Source organism: Galleria mellonella, unplaced genomic scaffold (assembly GCF_026898425.1).
Source record: "Galleria mellonella isolate WM207_F2 unplaced genomic scaffold, CSIRO_AGI_GalMel_v1 utg133, whole genome shotgun sequence".
Taxonomy (NCBI): domain Eukaryota; kingdom Metazoa; phylum Arthropoda; class Insecta; order Lepidoptera; family Pyralidae; genus Galleria; species Galleria mellonella.
In genome coordinates this window covers 4,180,864-4,200,409 of record NW_026441990.1, presented here as the reverse complement: position 1 = coordinate 4,200,409, position 19,546 = coordinate 4,180,864, and the positions used below count along the sequence as shown (strand labels likewise).

The 19,546-nt window shown below is 32.9% G+C and overlaps 1 protein-coding gene across 18 annotated transcripts in view; it reads right to left on the bottom strand.

Moving 5' to 3' along the window:
- LOC113511282 (dystonin) overlaps nucleotides 1-19,546 on the bottom strand; it is a 372,284-nt gene that overhangs the window by 154,599 nt on the left and 198,139 nt on the right. For 5 of the 18 annotated variants that reach the window (XM_052903171.1, XM_052903177.1, XM_052903180.1 and 2 more), the window contains exons 1-2: nucleotides 14,294-14,431; nucleotides 9,111-9,822 (exon numbers count right to left, since the gene is read on the bottom strand). The exons of 9 other annotated variants lie outside the window; for them this stretch is intronic. In XM_052903171.1, coding sequence (XP_052759131.1) covers nucleotides 9,111-9,749 — 639 coding nt within the window. In that variant the 5' untranslated portion in view covers nucleotides 9,750-9,822; nucleotides 14,294-14,431. Of the gene's footprint in view, nucleotides 1-9,110; nucleotides 9,823-14,293; nucleotides 14,434-19,546 lie in introns of those variants that run through there. 4 more of the 18 variants (XM_052903185.1, XM_052903173.1, XM_052903188.1 and 1 more) reach the window with 4 other exon arrangements.

Here is a 19,546-nt window from a genome sequence, read left to right as displayed (position 1 = left end):
GAACAGCTAAAGGCGATGACAGTAATCTTTACATAATGAATTAACCTTTATTAATGCTAAAAATGACGGTGATAAAAAAGTTTATGTTTGCAAAAATTGCCGATGATTCTATAGGAAAGGATTTTTTTTTTAATGAGCATTATAGTATTAAGAATATAATGCGAACAACACATATTTATGCCCAAAACAAATTATATGGAATAGTGAAGAAATTTATGCAGTAACGAAAAATTCTAAGAAAAAAATAAATTACAATTCAACAAAGACATTATTCTTAAAAACAAAAAAAAAAACTTAGAACCATATAGCATAGACTAGTAAGTCTACGAGCGTTAACGCACCGCTGCTCACGCGCCACTGTCATGTGCCGGCGCACCTGTATGCGTTTCCTGTCTGTCGCCATCTTGGCTCAGTGTTCCACGTTTGAAATTACTCTTCCAATTTTAGAATTTTTATACAGAAACCTTATTAGGACAGAGTTCTTTTGTTTTCCAGCCAATACAGATTAGATTATTTTCAAACATGTACTGTAAGGCTTCATTCTACATTGTTGCGTCTTCCTAATGACTTAATATTGCATTTCGTTATAATGCCGTAATCAGGAGTAAAGTAATTCATAAAGTAAAAAGCTAATAGTTAAACTATAGAAATACAATGGTAATAGTTTATACCCGTGACTGTGTCCACATGAATTGGATTTGTTGATTTACTGGGATTAAAAGTGTCCTTTATGTACATCACATTCCATGACAATTAACTGAATGAGCAAAAAGTAACATCAAAACTTATTTTCACAAAATATTAGTAAAGATTTATATTTGAATTTTTAATTTCAATCGTGAGTCAATAAAAAAAAAGAAAATTTTATTAATTCAGGTTCATTAAAAGGTATCACGAAGAATTGAGAAGACCTGTCGAGTAAATTCTCAGATGTATATTAACCCAACAATATGGAGGTTTCGACAATCACACGCAGCGGCGCGAATCTCCGCGTCTCGTGATTTACGATCGTGATAGGGCTGTCGCAACTTTATAATCAATATTGTACGCAAGATATGCTACTGCATTTTATATCTGAGCACTTAAAAGTTAGAAAATTAAGTTTTATTTCGTTAGAAAATGAAACTGTAATAATCGGCAAATGTATCCGACTATTCCATCAAGGACACAACTGAGAATATATATTTTATTTGAGAACGAAATATTAAATGTTGCCTGAAAAGGAAGATAGAGCTGAAATGAGAAAAATATAGAATCTGTGTAGAGTTTAGATCTAGGTTTTAGTGACAATTGGCCACTTATTGGATATCACAAGAAAATAAAAAGAAATATTATATATAGATATAACCGGTGTATCAACGTTGTATGGACGTTGGCATATATAGATATATTAGATATACATATGTGTCCTTTTGATTCTTTCTTTATATTTTGTTTGGAATGCTAACGAAATTTTTCACAACTTTTCAAACTATTTAACACTTAATCAAAAATGCCAGCCCTAGTTAATGCCACACAATGAATGGACTAAAACGTGAACAATCTAAGATATTTTAATCTTTGCAGTGTACTCTAACATTGTGTAGTTTCCTAGGTTTATCAGTTTCTATATTGTTCTCGTTTAGGTTTAGACATAAGAGCTATGAGAATATTCTTGTATACGCGATGTATTTTTAATTAACAACTGAAACGAGAGTAGGTAATAAAAAGACATAGAAGAGAGCTCGTTAAAACGAAAATATTCCACTTAGTTATTCACATAAAACACTGTTTTATTAATTTGCATATGCTTCATCATATGCAAGCAAGAAAGTGTACATCACAAGACTTTGAATAATACACCTCTTTATAAAGACGGACCTAAAATTATGCCTTGTGGTAATCATAAGTAAACTAAACGAGCTATAATTATAAGTGTAAAAAAGAACGCAGTTACATTTGTTCAAAATAATATAACAGCTATTTTAATGAGACAGTAGAATATATACACTTATGTTTAGCAAAGGAAATTTGTCAGAATTAAAGCGAAGTTCTTTAGCCTTGCAATATTGCACAATATAGGGCGCGAAATATGTGCAATATGTAGCATGTAGAACATATTGAATTTTAGTACTACATATAAAGTATTATAACTTTTTGTTTTTATAGTACTTAAGAATTGCGAAATACAAATGAAATGGTAAAATACAGATATTGACTTTCTTTTGTATGTTAAAGATGATTATATGTATAAAAACAATAATTTTTATGATATTTAACATTATTATATGAAATGTATAACTGAAATATGTAATATATGTATACATATATTAAATATTTCATTTATATATTTTGTAAAGAAAATAACCTCTCGCCTTTTTTTATATAACTAAAATTTTATTAGGTGCCCTTTAATTAGAAGACATTTAAAATTACCACTGAATATTTTACCAGAAAGAGAGTTTGTACAAAAGTCGTCAGTTTAAGTATTATTGTCCCACTCATGTTTCTACACTATAAACTTTTTAAAATACTACTCAAATCTCTTGATTTGCAGCTAATGAGGAGATTCCATAGACTTGCACTAAATAATTTGATTGAAACTGATTGTGCAAGTATTTGCATACAAGAAAATAGCGCATGCGCATATCTCACGGATAATTAGACATTTACGTTCCGATTGGATGATTAGAAGACCCCACGCCCACCTGCCCACTACTCCAATTAGGTGAAAACTTACGTGATCCAATGTTTATGAAATATCATTAACAGATTAAACAGCTACAGTGCCGTTTATCGAAGCTTTCCCTGATGCTATAGTTAATTAAGAGATACTGGCAGTTGACGAGTTTGTAAAATAATTAATTATGATTAATTATAAGCTAGTAATTGTAAAAAAAGTTTTATCGACAAAAACATTACACAATAAATAAAAAACTGGTGATATGTTGTCTGGTGGTTGGTCGGCTGGTTAACTGGTGATAATTTGGAATTTTAAAAATTGAATTTGTTGTATAATTAAAAATAAAAGTCTTTAGATAATGATTGATGATGCACTTAACAATAACAACAAAATGAAGACAAATTGAGAGCAAGTTTTATGTTTAATAAATAACTTTATAGTCAGATGCTGTTAAATTTAAAGCACAACAGATTGAAAGCAGAGATATTACAACAATAGATCATGGACATGCTTCAGTTAAAGTTCAACTGCAGAAATAACTCGGGAATGTCACGAAAGTTCACACCGTCTGCGCCTTTCAATTTTCTATCTTCACTCTTGTTCATGCAAATTGTATTTGTATTTCTAAACTAACATAACAAAGAGAAAATGTTTCATTTTTATTGTAATGGATAAACTCAAATGAAGAGTTAACCGATATTAAAAACTCTTTTACCTATATAAAGATATACTAACGAGTAACATGGGCTATATTTTATTTTCTGTCTGTACGAAGCCGGCACAAGACACTAGTCTTTCAATCACACAGAATAGTTAAACAGAATACCAAATTTTATGATTTATTTGTTATAAATATTAATATTATTATAATTAAATGTTTAAATAAACTTCAAGGAATATATTGCAATGAAAAATGGCCTAGGTCCTTCTCTACGCAAAATGTTACCTGCATGTTCCTCATAATAACTGCGATTGGTTGAGTTCTAACGTATATACAATAAAGATAATTTTCAAAATTTTCTAAAATATGAAAAAAAAAGTATATTATAGAATTGAAACACGAATGTGTGTATAAAATACTTTAAATTGAAAACATAATGCCTCAAATATTTTCTACTGACCTTGCGTGACCATCAGTATTTACTAACATCAACTACAGACGCGAAAGAGTTCGTGCAAATTTTAAAATTATAGTTATTAATAATATCGTGAAACACAGGAACATTATAGAGAGAATTTATAAGATGAATATATAACCACACACAAAAGAAATACGCATTTAGAGATAACATATCATTACCTAGAAGAAATTCTTTACAAAGAAATTCCTTCAACTGCGAATGAAAAAAAAATAACGTATTCCCGAGTATGATTTCAGAACTGAAGAAAGTATCGTGTAACAAAAAAAAACGCTAAACTTCTCGTTGAATAAAATAATAAAATTTCACGAAATACTGATTTGGTATACGAGGTTTGTCCGGAAAGTACGTATAAAAGTTTTTTAAAAAGTTTATTTTACAATTATTCAGGTAAATCAATTTTATCCCCTTCAAAGTACTCCCCTGTGACATAATGCACTTGTGCCAACGCCGTTTCCACTGTGAGAAGGCTCCTTGAAAGTCCTCTGGTTGTAGGTTTCTCAGCTGCCCCGTCGTAGCTTTTTTTATCTCATTTATGTCCCCCAAATGCCGCCCCCGAAGTACCAATTTGGTTTTTGGGAACAAGAAGAAGTCACACGGGGCCAAATCCGGCGAATAGGGGGGGTGTTCGGTCACCGTAATGGAATTTTTACTCAAAAACTCACGGACAACAAGAGAGGTGTGGGCAGGGGCATTGTCGTGGTGAAGAATCCAACGCCCCTCTCGCGCCAATTCTGGACGAACTCGTGCCACACGAGCTTTGAGGCGTCTGAGCACATCGACGTAGAATTTTCCATCAACTGTCTGGCCTGGAGGGACGAATTCTTGATGGACAATCCCCCGAACATCGAACTCTTTCTCGGCCCTCTCTGAATCTTTTTAGCCACTTGTGGACGGTTGGTTCCTTCACAGCATCATCCCCATAAACTGTTCTGAGATCGGCAAAAATTTCACGGCCATTCTTGCCGAGTTTCGAGAGAAACTTGATTACGACGCGCTGCTCTTCAACGGAAGCGGGCTCCATGCCGACGGGGTTTCGTTAAGAGGTAACTTCACAGATGGCGTGACAAGCCAGTTCGCACCGCACGGCGGTCAGACCAGAACTGAAGCATTGTTAGGGACATAAGGAAGGGGTCCTGCGCTTACCTGGCCTCCCCACTCCTCTTTCTCGCATTCCAGAACACTTTTATACGAACTTTCCGGACAGACCTCGTACACAATATCTTTAGATCTCTATACAATATATATCTAAAATCATGTTTGTACGATCGTGCTTCTATTCCATAAAAAAAAATGCGTCACGAGTCGAGTCATTTGCATCACACACCGTATTTGAAGTTCTACAATTCGTATCCACATATTATGTAAAGTTATCAATAAAACGAGCGGTGACGTCACCAAGGCTGCGCGGGTCATACACTCGTGCGCAGATGGTTCACAATTTGCATAGTAATGTTGCAGTCAAGTAAATATTTGTCTAAACTATACACATCGACTATGGCTAGCTAACTGGTATAAAACTTGTACACTTTTAGAAAGTGACAATCAGACTTTGTGAATTAGAGTTTGAGATTGAAGTTGCAATGGGCTGGCCACATAGTTCGCCAAACAATGGGGAAGAAAGGGTCTCAAATAACAATTCCGTAAGGGCAAATGTAGTGTAGCATGACCCCCCACTAGACAGAGTGACGACTTCAAATGCATTGCAGGGAGTCAGTGTATGCAGACGACCCTTCCTTATAGCAGTCTATGGGGGAGGCTTATGTCCAGCAGTAGACAGATAATGGCTGAAATGATGATGAATTAGATTTTGTTATATTATTTGACATTTAAGCGATAATGTCACCATCATCTTTCTTATTAGTGAATTCACTACGATGGGCTAACTAACCTGACTTCATCTTCCCCTCTATCCTTGCTTATACCGCTACCATAAACTAAAAATACAAATTCCACTTTCATTTAAAACGAGCCTTGAAGTTCCTTAAAAGAATTATCAGTTAATTCGTATTTTTTTTTTGTGTAACATCTTCTAAACCAATTTTGATATTTATTTCTTGTCGCTAAAGTTCACTTTCGTATCCTACGTAAATTTTGTCACGAATATTGTTGCTAGTTTTTGCTGAGTAACATTAAACAACAACTTAAGCTATTATCAAATTACACAATTTTATAAACAAAGAAGACACATTCTAGATAAAAAAAAAAGTCTATGATAACATTTGTTTATGAATTAGTATACAGACAAGACAGTATTCGTTAATATAAATAGGGTTCATTATATAAAATTAAAGGACATAAAAGTCTTACTGAAAACTAAGTACCTAATTCTCTATTTGAGATTATCGTTGCATTCGTTTAATAAGTAATCAAGATTTTAATAAAAAGTACGGAAATACTAAATAATGAGTAAAAAGAGTAAATCAATTATTGCGTTGATACTTAACGCGAAACCCAAAACGTTTTATACGTTGAGACAAGCAAATATACTTTATCAAAATTGAGATAGCAAAGAGGCAAACATTTAGACATAAAAAATACGCAACGTCCATTACCTCACTTTTTTATACGACAAGAATTGTACTCAACTATATGGTTTATGTGATAGTAAAGCGGATATCGAAGTCTATGCCTGCAACAGTAAAGACACCTAACATTGGCGTATTGAAAATGTACGAGATTTGATAATTTTAAGTTACAGTACCCGTATTGTATTGTACTGCAACTCTGTTGTCTCTAAGGCTCTACTGCTCATAAAATTGAAAGGAAAAATGTAATGAAAAATTCAGTTTCATCGCTGGTCAGATCATAGTCTGATTAGCAGATCCATTGGGATCTTTTTACTTACGCCTACTACCCCTACCTTACTTTATTATCATGCAGATTTTATACATTAGCCTCATGGTGCCCTGATTTGAGATATATGTAGTCTTCCGGCTGCAGAAAAAGTTTAATATGACTTAGTCTTCCCTAAGTCATATTAAACTTTGAAGTAAAACAACATCTTCATGTTGTTTTACTTCTTAAGCCTTAGGATAATTAGTAAAGTCCAGAAAACCGTTGCAGGCTACTTGTTGCTTCATTACGAAAATAAATGACGGAACAGAAAAAAGTAAGAAACATGTAATAACAGCAATCACCGCTTATTAGGTTGTCACTAACACCATTAAGTAACCGGATTCTGACGCGTTAGAATTCTTCGAGAGCATCGTGGACGTACGGGTATTCAAATCATCATACAGTGATGTAATTTCTCAGTTATTCTGCGAATACGAGTCGTCATTTTCCTATAAATACGGTGAAATTGTAAGTACTAGAGACTTTAAACACGGTGCACTGCCAAAGAATATAATTTCCCCCTGAATAATCACAGAACTTTACTATGGAACATTTAAACAGCCGGACGCGGATTTTAAAGGTTTATTTTTGCAGAATTCTTAATTTTTGACACTCTTTGTCTTATGTTTTATTGTGAAAATTTAACTAATAGAATCATCATTTCAGCCGTTAACTGTCCACTGCTGAACATAAGCCTTCCCCATAAGAGGGGTTTTGCCAATAATTGCCACGCTTGGCAGGCGAGTTGGCAACTGCAGTTACGCTTTTAGAGATGTTTTTAAGAGGGACGCTGGTGTACATCCTTCTACCATTAAGTTCCTTTAGTCGGCTCTTACGACATCCACAGGAAAGGAAAGGTGACCAGTTCTATGCTAGGACTACACGGACATAAATTAATAAAATACTCTCTTAAAAACGTTTTTTATAATTTCTATTTCAGTATACTGCAATGGGGAAATGTTATAAATGCTATAACTAATAAATATTTAAATTTTTACCTAACAGGATCAAGTAAACAGTATTTGTACCGGTGAGTGTGTATGGACAGAATGATAATGACGGAAGTAGCGTAAGACGTCCGTTTCGGATCATTTAGTGTTGTATAGTTTTTGTTTCAGTTAGGGTGAGCAGAAAACATGGTACATTGAATGAGAAAATACGTCATAAGCTTAAAGTCTCCAGATCGTGACATATCCTTACTAATATTATAAATGTGAAAATTAGTTTTGTCATCTTGTTAATTATGTTTGTCACCTCTTAGCACCTTAATGGCTTAACTGATAAGTATAAAATTTGGTATACACGTACTACATGAGATAGAGAAGGAGATAGGCTACTTTCTATCCCGGTCAATAAACATTATCCCGGTCACATGGACGAAGTTCTGGGTAAAATTTAGTTCAGAACACCGGACCTGTTATGTGAGATTAGATAATAAATTATACGAAATAATAAAAATTAACCACCTACAAAAAATAAATCTGCCATATGGAAAATAAAATGTAATCCGTAATCTACAATACAAATCAGCGAGACAAAGCATTCGGATCGTATTCAAATCTCTTGAAAGCTTTAGATAAATCGAACCACACCATATTGGGTGTCCTTTCACGACCATATGTAGTTGGCTAATCGAAACCTTTTAACTGAACACGAGTATCATTTGGCACAGTCTATTAATCTTTCAATGTATGAGGTGTAGTAATACCAATGACAGAGTTTAAAGTAATGGAGTCTATCTGACTGGACTCTTAGAAGGTCGTACTTTGCATAATGTATAGATAAAATCAATTGACAATCTTAAGGACCATACTATTGTTAACCTCGTTTAATGTTAAGAATAAAAATGTATTATTACAATATTATGTTTAGATCCCGGTAATCTTGACAAAATACTCAAAGTTATGTTTTCTGAAGATTTTACATTTATATTAACAGTATTGTACCGAAAATCTTTTACTGATATTGGGGTGTAAATTAATGTCAAACTATATTTTAAATGAAAATTACTAATAATCTTATAATCTTAATAGAATTGCAAGTTTTATTTTCCATCAGATAAAAATAATATAAGTGAGCATCAATTTCTAATGGAAAAAGGTATCTAATGACAGCACGTGTATAATAATAATAGAGGACTACGTTAGACAAATTGCAAGAGATCCTATTTGACAGGCAAAGAGACAATGACTATTAGCCAAATGTCTGAAGCAATTAGTGAAATAATACGTGTGATACGTTGTAATTTAATCGTTACTCGAAAGCATTAATAAAACTGACAGTACGTCGTTAACTAAACTTTTGGATATGGTCAAGTTTCTGCTTGTAAATAAAACTCTCGAGTATTTAATATTAATAATGAAAACTGTCTGATTACATACACGTAAATGTTAGATGATATAATTTGTAAATCTAAACAAAAGTGTTAAAAAATTAAAAGCACGTCTTGTTAGAGCGCTTAATAAGGGTACCTTTACTTTTCTAGGATGCGTTGCTTCCATTTCCACATGACGATAATGCTCTGCAGATCTGTGAACTTCGCGTCCACCTCTGGCTAAATCTTCCGCGGACGCTTTCTCCTCGCCACGCGTCAATGTGGTCACTTTTCTCACAATCCTAGTTGTGATGCGTCTCTGACCGCTGTCATCTTTCTTCGAGATCTTCGTCGACTCTAGTGAAGAGCCGAGGACCTCGGTCGACAGCCGTTTGTTCGTGTGAATCGCCTGCAGTTCTGATATGCCTCTACCACCGGCTGAAGTTGGTACGGCTAACGCACTTTCGCCCGCGTCGTACTCAAAATGAGTTTGATTGCCATCGTGCACTATTCTACCGTTGTAGCTCTCTTCTCGATAAGTTCCTGAGCGGTAACTCGAAGTCCTCTCCATTCCTGGGTAGTTCCCGTCGTGTACGGTCTCATGCCGTGTCAATCCTTCTCGTAAACTTTTCGGGACGGAAGCCAGATTTAAACTTGTCGTAATCGGCGATCCAACGGGAGACTGGGAGGACTTTTTCAAACTCGATTTCAATGGTTTCGAGTCATCGCTCTCAAGCGTACCCTGAACGAAGAGACGCTTGCTATTACCTTCTTTCACGAATCGGTACATTGACATAGTGATTCGTGTTCAGGCCTCTCGGGGCCGTGGTAGCATAATAATGTTCGCGCGGTTCGAAGACACACTGCAACTACATTATCACGGCTCTTATTACAGATTCGACGCGCATTCCGTACGATACCGTCACCGTGTTGACGACAATTCAAAACTTAGGAAGCTTTCTAACAGTAAAATAAACAATATGTGGGAAATTATCACGTAGAAGTTTTGAAAGTGAATCAAAAGTTTTTTTTCTCTTGACTGAAACTAAAAGTTGTCGGTATGCTAAACCGGTCACGGATTAGGTGCGTACTTGTCGCCTTATTTGGACGCACAGGCGTCGAATATGGTCGGACCCTTCCGGCGGACGTCACAACAATATGTTCGGAAACGTTTAAAGGACGGGAGGGACCCGTTTTAAAATCCCATGAAACTATTGTTATGCGTATTAAATTAGACGATGTGGATATAGATGTGACATAAATCAATGAATTGAACGCTACAAAGAAATGTAATAGAGATGCTAACAAAATGTGGTGAGCCTTGACCGTAATACTTGAGTAAACAATATGTAGGTACATGCTAAATGGCATATTCACAGTAGGATCAAGTTTATAGTGTAGGTGATACAGTATAATAATTGTAGGTGTATTAAATATAGCTTTCATTGTTTACCTCATTTAAAGTGTAATTAAAACAATCTTTCTATTTGCAGAATTAGATAGCGGTATATATATGAGCGTGTACTTTATGAGACGTAAAATTTAGTAATTTACTAACATTAATATAGTAGATAGAATGATGTTTTGGACATAACACAAACACTAATATTTCTATTCAAATGTATTTAAATTTAACTTTTTTTACATCCATAAATATGTTGAAAATTAAATTTAAAAAGAAGCTTAATGTGTGAAGGGTGTTAGTTAGTTATTATGTATGATAGTTTAGAACAAAAAACTCGCACTGTTTTTATCCTTTTCTATCTCTCCCTTAAATAACAGAATATTATTGTTTAACGATGCCATTACAGAATTTTTATTTTTATGTCCAACATTGTATTAAGTAAATAATTGTTGAACTTTTTTTTAAGCAACTTAGAATGGCAAACAAGCTGACGGCCCACCTGATGGAAAGTGGAAACCGTCGCCTATAGACATGAGCAGTACCATGGAGTAACAGAGTAGCCTGTTTCTCCCATGATACCCCCCATGCGTTGCTATTCCTAAGGATTCAGGTGTTATTCCTCTACACCCTGTAAATTCACTGTCAAATCCTACCCTTCAAACCGAAACACAGCCATGCAAACACAACTGCTTCACGGTAGAAACACAATTAAGACAGAGGTGCCCAAGCAAACGACGTTTGTACAAAGTCTCCCTTTGGTAAGTGCAGGCAATCTAGTAAATTCTGTGCCTTATCCTACCATTTAAACCGAAACAACCGAAACTCCTACTTATTTTGAAATTCTTTGTAACCAATAAGTATGCTAAGGGCGTACCGATGACTAACATAAATATTTAAGGAATAGACTCATATATATATGTTAATTGCAATTGTCTATGCCAAAAAAGGTTTGCAGTTGGAAAAGATTACGTAATGTAGTGTTAATGAAGTTCTCATGTGAAGAGAAAAAATATTAAGGGCACCTTTTAATCACAATGTTAACGGATGAGAATTATGCTTCATATCTAATAACATTATTACAACGTTGATTTAGAGGAAATGAAATATTTTGTTCTATTGTTACGTTCGACATTTCACCACAAGAATACCGTGATATTAAAATAATCTGCAACAATGGGGTCGATTCTAGCGTAGCGAATCTATAGCGCCATTCTTTAAAGTTATAATTTAAATTTGATATTACAATGACATCGGCTGGGGAGAAGGGATTGCTAATAATGGGGATTAGTATCCCCAATGCTAGCAATACACCCTGTCAGTTCGACCTCCTCGCGGTTCTCCCTGGAAACTATCGTGTTCAATTCAAAGTGAATTCGTCATGACAGGCTAACTGACCTACCTTTTCATTCTCACCTATCATCTCTCACTGGTGCCCCGCCAACGTATACCTTTAGCGCAAGCGGGTTTACCATACCATTAACATCCATTTAAAAATTACATCAGATAGTAATAATTGATGGAGTCTTGTAGGAAAAAGACAAGAGGTATATAGTAAGGCAACGTTTGTTATCGAATCATAGAAAAAGAATAACACATAGGATAGACAAAAGAAATTGTCATAACATTTAAAGTATTTTTTTTATGAGCTTCAAATCTAACACTATTAAATACTATTTTATGGATCAGTATTAACTACATTTAAAATAGGTCTAAACTACTTAAATATACTAACATAAAAACATGTATGCATTGTTGTTTATCGGTATATGTTTTTCTTAGTAGACTTCTTAGATCTTCTATCTAATTATCCTTAGTTAAGAATTTAAATTAAGAATTCTTTAGCCGAAGTGCATGTAACAATTCCATTAAGAGCGTCTGTGTAAGTATGTTTGTTCGAAACGTTACTTGTTTCTAAGTTTCGAAGGTTTTAACTAATTAACTATGCAGCTATAAGTTTTTTTGCAATGTAATAAGGATCACATTACATGTATTTCTTCCTTATCACGCCTTCATACCTTACGAGTGTAGGCAGACATATCTGAAGGTTATGATACAATTATTTCACAATGAACGCCCACTTTTTAGAATAATTGTCTATGAAATTTATCCATACAATAATGACAGAAAATTTATGTATTTTTAACGTAGAAAGAGCGTTACTATCTTTTTAACCTATGATTTTTAACCCATTTTAAAAAGATTCAAATTTTTATTTCAACTACATTTGTTTTGTTTACATGTAAGTTACACGATATCGTTGTCCGATTCTAAAGGTTTATTTTAATTTAAATATTTATCCGTTTAACGATTTTTTTTTATTTAAATAAATTTAAAGCATCTTTTGTGGTGGACGTATCTGAATTTCTTTTTTTAAATATTTTAGTTTACGACCTCTATTATTGCCTATGATTTTGATGGCATCTCAGCGTCTTAATAAAAACAACCTGTCTTCGCAGATCCGTAGACGAGATGTACGGTGTTTTTTTTTTTTATGCGACCTTTAATCATAATTATTAGTTATGAAACCCAGTGTGGGTGATAACATAAGTTGGTCGATTTTTTGCGTTGGCTGTGTAGTCAATGGTGGTCGCCTACAGTGAACCTTGCGACGACTTATATGGGCAGGACATTCTTAATTGTCGGCTCAGTTTTAATCGCCATCTTGGATTGCGGAATAACGCTATTTATTAAACTTGTTTATTCTATATCAATCCTTTAATTTCACTATTGGTTTAGTTTCTACTGGTTAAAAGAAGATTTAGCCTACATTACATTCCTCAGGCGGTATGATATATTGCTTTAATTCGGATTCTCACTTTTTTGCAATCGTATACAGTAAGTACTTTATTGTCTTATTCACCCCTTATGATTTTTTTATACCACAAAAGTAGCAGATCAGCATACAGCCCGTCTGACAATATACGGTGACTGTAGCTTATGGACGCCTGCAATACTAGGGGTGTCACGTGCACTTTGGCCACCATGAAGAAATCTATGATATCATAGAGACATAAAGGGTTATTTGTGGTGTCACATTATTATTATTTTTTTATGCGATAACGTTTTTTATAACACTTGTATCTAAATAATATACTCGTATATTACATTCTATGCTGCGAGCATGTTGTATGCCTTTATTTATGCGATTTTTTTTAATTTGTATACTGCAAAACTATTTGCAAAAGGGAATAATTAGATTCTGTTGAGGTCTTAATGAATTTTTCATTAATTATTGATATTTCTAATTTTTTTTCTTTGGAGTACAGTTGCATTTATTGAACAAATATAATATTATATTATGGATGGCCTTGGTTTAATGATGACCGTTACACAGTTGAACCGAAAAATTGCTGTGTCTAATTGTTGATCCAAAAACAGATGTCATTGTAAATATTAATTTCTCATATAAAGTCGATAATTCGTCAAAATAATAATATTAAGTTTTAAGTACTTTTGTTATAAATGACAAAATTAAATGTTTTTAAATATCTATAATAAAAATGGATTAAAATTTCAATCTCTTTCCCTCATTTGACATTTGAAAACTAGTACGATAGACCCTAGACCTATATATATATATATATATATATATATACCATCCTTGATTAATCTAGTCAACAATACAGTTTCTATGAATATAGGTAAACATATAAGTTGTTGTAATCCTATACAAGTTTAGAAGTGCCATAAAGTTTGTTATTTTAGAACATCGCAATACAAAACAGTTCGTAGTGTTGTGTAATGAAAATTAACTGCAATTAGCGCATGTAGGTATTATTTTTCAGCTAGGCTCGATAATTTCCCACCTAAATAACAATGTTAGAAGACCGTTATTGTCACCGGTGATTATCGGTAAAAATCGCGCAACGAATCTGTAATAGGTCACATCACTATATAGGGCACAGATAATAAATAAAAAAAAAAACACAACACACCGTTTCGTTTTGCGAAACACTATTAGTTGATTAGTCGTGTTAGTGTTTATGTCGTTTCGTTGTTCGATATTTGAAAAAAAGAACGCGGGCTGCGCGTGCTGCTTCTGCGAGCGCTTGCAGGTGACTGTGTGCGCCGGCGCAGATGTCAATCTGCCCATGACGGCGTGCAATAAAAAAAATAAACTAAGTATTTTGTACGTGGGATCATAATTTGTTATTAATTATTTTAAAGTAGCATTGCTAATATTAAAACGAGAATCGACTAACTCTCACGAGTCATTTAATGGGAATATTTTACACGATTTTGTCCTTTAAGTTATGCTGCAATAAACTGCTTGCACGACGTGAAGATACATTAATAGCAGCTTTCCAATACTCTCTCCAATATTACTTAGATGTAGTAAAATGATAAACAAATTCATATTTCGCGACTAGTCTTAAACCTAGACTTTGTCTGCATGAACGGGACAGAAAGTAATCTGTGTCCTTCTCCATCTACAATCTATATGACAAATTTCGTGCCATTTGTCTATTTATATGATATCTTTATCAATGCCAACTGTAAACGAATATCCACTTTTTTTTATTTAAATTTATTAATTCCATGGTGAGTTCTTACAATTTTGGATTCTTTATTCACTATTATATTGTGGAAACTTAATGTAATTTTTGTAATTGCACAATAAGCTTGGTTTAAAAAATGATTACGTCTTTTTATATTTTTTTTACTATAGAACTAGGTATGAGCCTTTGTTACGGAGTTTCGTATTTCTGCGGAAGTGGATTCCATCGACCATTCCATTAAACTAAGTATGTACCACCCACTCGTCTCGATTCATTGATTAAATAGCTTAAATGTAGTACTTAATGAACTTGTCATGTACCTATGTGTAGGTGGATAGGTATGTTTGTCACACCTGTCCGTCTGTTTTTTCCTGTATGCAAATTTGTTGTACCCACAGAATACGTAAAAAAAAAATAGGCCGTCTTATAGGTAGAATACAATCAGCAAACAGTTTTATACATTATTGTATAAAAATTCTACTTCTATCTTTGAAATTGGAAAATTAAGAAAGAACCGACTGTAGTATGAGACAATAAGAGAAAATCCCTTTGTTTCATTTCATAGTTTTAAAGTATTAGCAATCATCACAAACGGTTAGGAATAGACGAAGAATTCCTTAAAATTATGATGATCACCTTTTCGAGATGAAATAAAAGACGCAAAAAATAAAATCGAATTAAAGACCTCCTTCTCATTAATGTCGGTCAATAAATGAATTACAACTCATAAAAATAAGTACAATAGTAAACAGGACGTATTAAATATAAAAAACTTTTTTTGTTTTCTTTTTCCAATAATAAAGTATTTGAAACGAGGAGGCACCATTCAAAACATCGATTTTTAAGATACCAGTAGCGACATCTCTTTAACGTTGCCGTAAAGCATTGCATATGCTGCTACTCGGTTATAAACAGCTGCTAATACGAAGCAGCGCCACCTAGCGTCTCAATGAAGCGTTAAGCAAGCAAGCTTGAATTTGCTCAACATTTTTACGCTCTGACACTTACCATAATGGTCTGCCAGAGGTTTGCATGTACAAATAAAGTAAGTGAGTACAAAATATTTCTAAACATAGATCATAATAATTATCATAATTACGTAGTTTTATGCAAATTGTAAATACTACGTAATAATTTTATGTACGTTGGTTCAGCACTTCATTTTTTTTATATATTTAGGCACCTAATTCAATTCGATTGAAAAGTCTTATTTTTAGACATAATTTCTAACAAACTATCACAAACACTTCAATATTAACACATTATATATTTTCGCACCTAGTTGGAAATATAGTTTTTATTAAAGCTACATTGATTTATTAAATTGGGCATTACAAATTTCATCATTAAATACCTAGACTCTTAACGTTCGGAAAAGAGCAAAAATATCCTCAAATGATTTTTAAAAAACAAATAAGGGTATAAAAAACATATTTCGTTATTAAATTATATTTAAGTTATTAATTACTTATGTATAAAAATATGAGCATATTTAATTGAATTAATCAATTAATATGTATAAGATTTAGATATTTGTGTATAACTTATTCTTTAAATTGAAAAACATAGGTACTTTAACAGTGTAAATATATATTAATATAAAGCGATTACGTAACTATAGTTATGCTATATTTTGACAACGATAACTAAAATAGTCTATGATTGCAAAAAATAATAGATACCCAACCTACATTATGCCATATTTAAGAATTCTCCACGGATAATACTCACGATGTCACGAGCTTAGAATACTTTTTATTACATTTTAATAATCCAAGTTGATACCTACATAAGTCATTACTTATTACTTGTCTCATTAGACATATAATATATTGACATTTATTTAATATGACGATTTTAGTAAAATAGTATTAGCATAGTATAGTGGAACAATTAAATAAATTTTGTATGCCAGATTCTGGTGAAAAATGTGATCAATAATTAAATATATAAATTCCATCTTTTATACCATTTTTCAAACAAAATAAAGTTATTTGTATTTGTATTTGATAAGACATCATAAAAAGTAGTAGACTTACTGATTTATTTTTATAATCGATTATTATTATTTTTAATTTAATTGTCGCAAATAAAACAAAATAGGTATCTATTTTGTTTTATTTGCGACAATTAAAAAAGCTGCCGTTGTTTTTGTTGAGCAAAAATTTACACGTTACGAATCGAGATTTACTTGCATACATCCTTTTATTATTATAAATGCGAAAGATCGTAACGACGGATGGATGTTTATTACTCTTTCACGCAAAAACTGCTAAACGGATTCGAATAAAATTTGGCACACAAGTAGTTTATATAGGGTACTTTATATACTAATACTTGGGTACCTCTGTCCCATTCGTGTTTCAACCGTGTAACAGTTGTCTACATGGCTGTGTTTCGGTTTGAAGGGTGGGATATGGCGTGAATTTACTGGGTACAGAGGAATAACACCTGAGTCCTCAGGAATGGCAACACATGGGGGGTATCATTGGCGAAACAGTATAATCTGTTGTTTATGGTACTGCTCATGTCTATAGGCGACAGTTACCACTTTCCATCAGTTGGACCGTCAGCTTGTTTGCCATTCTAAGTTGTATAAAAAAAAAATACTAATTCAAGCGGATGAAGCAACAGGATCCAAATAGTTCATAATAACAACTTACATTTCTGCTTTCTAAATACAAACATTTTAAATATTTTGCCTCCTCCAGAATAGCAACGCGATAATATATCCATGATGCTGATCATGTCTATAGGTGACGATTACTATTTTCCATCAAGTTAGTTTTTAAACTAATGGCGATTTACTATTACTAAGTATCATAAAAAAACTATATGTACAAGGTCGATTTTTTTTCTGGAATAGAATACTTGTTACTAAAACTAACAAGGTATTTTTTTAATTATTAGGTACAGACATCCAAACACTATTGCGTTCTAATTGAAATGAGACATTAAATTTTATTGTATGCAAATTCGTTCATTCCGGTAGACGTTGACGTAATTTCAAAGATAAATGTGGTAGGAGGTCCTTTCTAAATGTGAATGTGAGTTTGCTAACAAAGATTAATATTAAGATTTGTTATTACGATAATTCATCTTATGAAAGTTTAAAATATATATTAATGAAAAAAATACAATTCTTTTTACATTTTACATAATAACTGGAGTTTACATAATAAAAAATATCTAGACGGTTTGATAGTTATCTAGATTAATTGCTTTTTTATACTAAAGACTGTAAGTAACAAGTAAACTCTTTTAAAATGTCGAGCTCAAAAGAACTTGTATTCCGAAAGTTAGAGCTTGTAAAATATTCCTGTAAAATTTTCTTTAATAGGTTCATAAATTTAAAAAAATATTTATATGTATAATCCCTCAATTTAGAAAACACATTATATCATCCGTATTTAGCGTGAAATAAGATAACTTCACAATTATTAAAAATTATAGAACTATGTCATTTCCAAAGAGGGTGCGGGGGCGTCGCGTAGGCTCAGACATCTGGTCTGTAACCTTCGTGTCGACCTACATCGGCCCTATGGTCTATATAGCTTGTTTTAATATAAATCGATGACGTCACAGTTGCTCAAGCGCAGCCCTGGATCCTTTTTTGGATAACGAGGGCGCTGTTGTCATTTCTTAATGGAAAGTTCATGATTTACCAGCCCATTATAATATTTTTTTGTAATAACGTGAATTCTGTGTGAATTTTATTAATATTTTACTGTAAAAGAAATATAAATTAAATTTCTGCAATAAAATAATAATTTATTGTCAAAGAAAAGGATACAAAAAGGTTGTGCAGTGTAGTCAATAGATGGCGTTGTAAGTAATATAATTCAAATGGTCCATAAAATAGTAACAGTAGAAGTATGTACCTTGAAGACGAGTAGGTACTTACCCGTTTCCTTATAATTTTCTTGTTAATTGACTAAAATAATAAATTTGCCTGTGTTAGCGGGGTACTAATAAGGGTTATGTGAGAATGAAGTTAGGCTAATGTGACGTATTCACCAGGAAGTAAGCACAATGGTTTCCAAGAGAAACAGCGAGGAGGTGCGTTTAGGTGCTACGGTGTTACAGACAAAGACAAAGAAGGCTTTATTAGACTTAAAACCTCTTTTAGCGTTAGTCATAAAAAAGCGCCTTCTTTATTTTAGGAAAGCAAATTAAGGGATCTAAACATAGATGTACATAAAATCCAAGATATACAATCAGTAAGTAAAAAGCAATGCTGAGATCTTTATCAGCATCTCTTGTTGATTTCAATAAATGACCCGTTGGTCATTTAACCAAATAACGCATTCAAATCTAACTAGTTGGTGTTATTTGTTGTCAAACATAAATACTTCAAATTTAAAATTAGTAAATATTTAAAATTTAGACATAGAATTTTATACTTTCGAAAGTACTCATGCCTTGCATGATCTATTTATTTTTACGCAACTTCAAAAGAAGGAGGTTTTCGAGGTAATAATACTTTTTTTGTGTGTATGTTATCATCGCCAATTTTGAATAGATATAGTTTCTTGCGATCAACAGAGTTTACTTCCGCGTTGGTCTCATATTGATTTTATTATGACAGATTTCGATCTCTTTTTTGTTGAACAAACAATTTGATTACTTTAATTTTAAATGTTGACGCTACACATACTGTATAATACATTTATGGGTTTTTATCGCTGA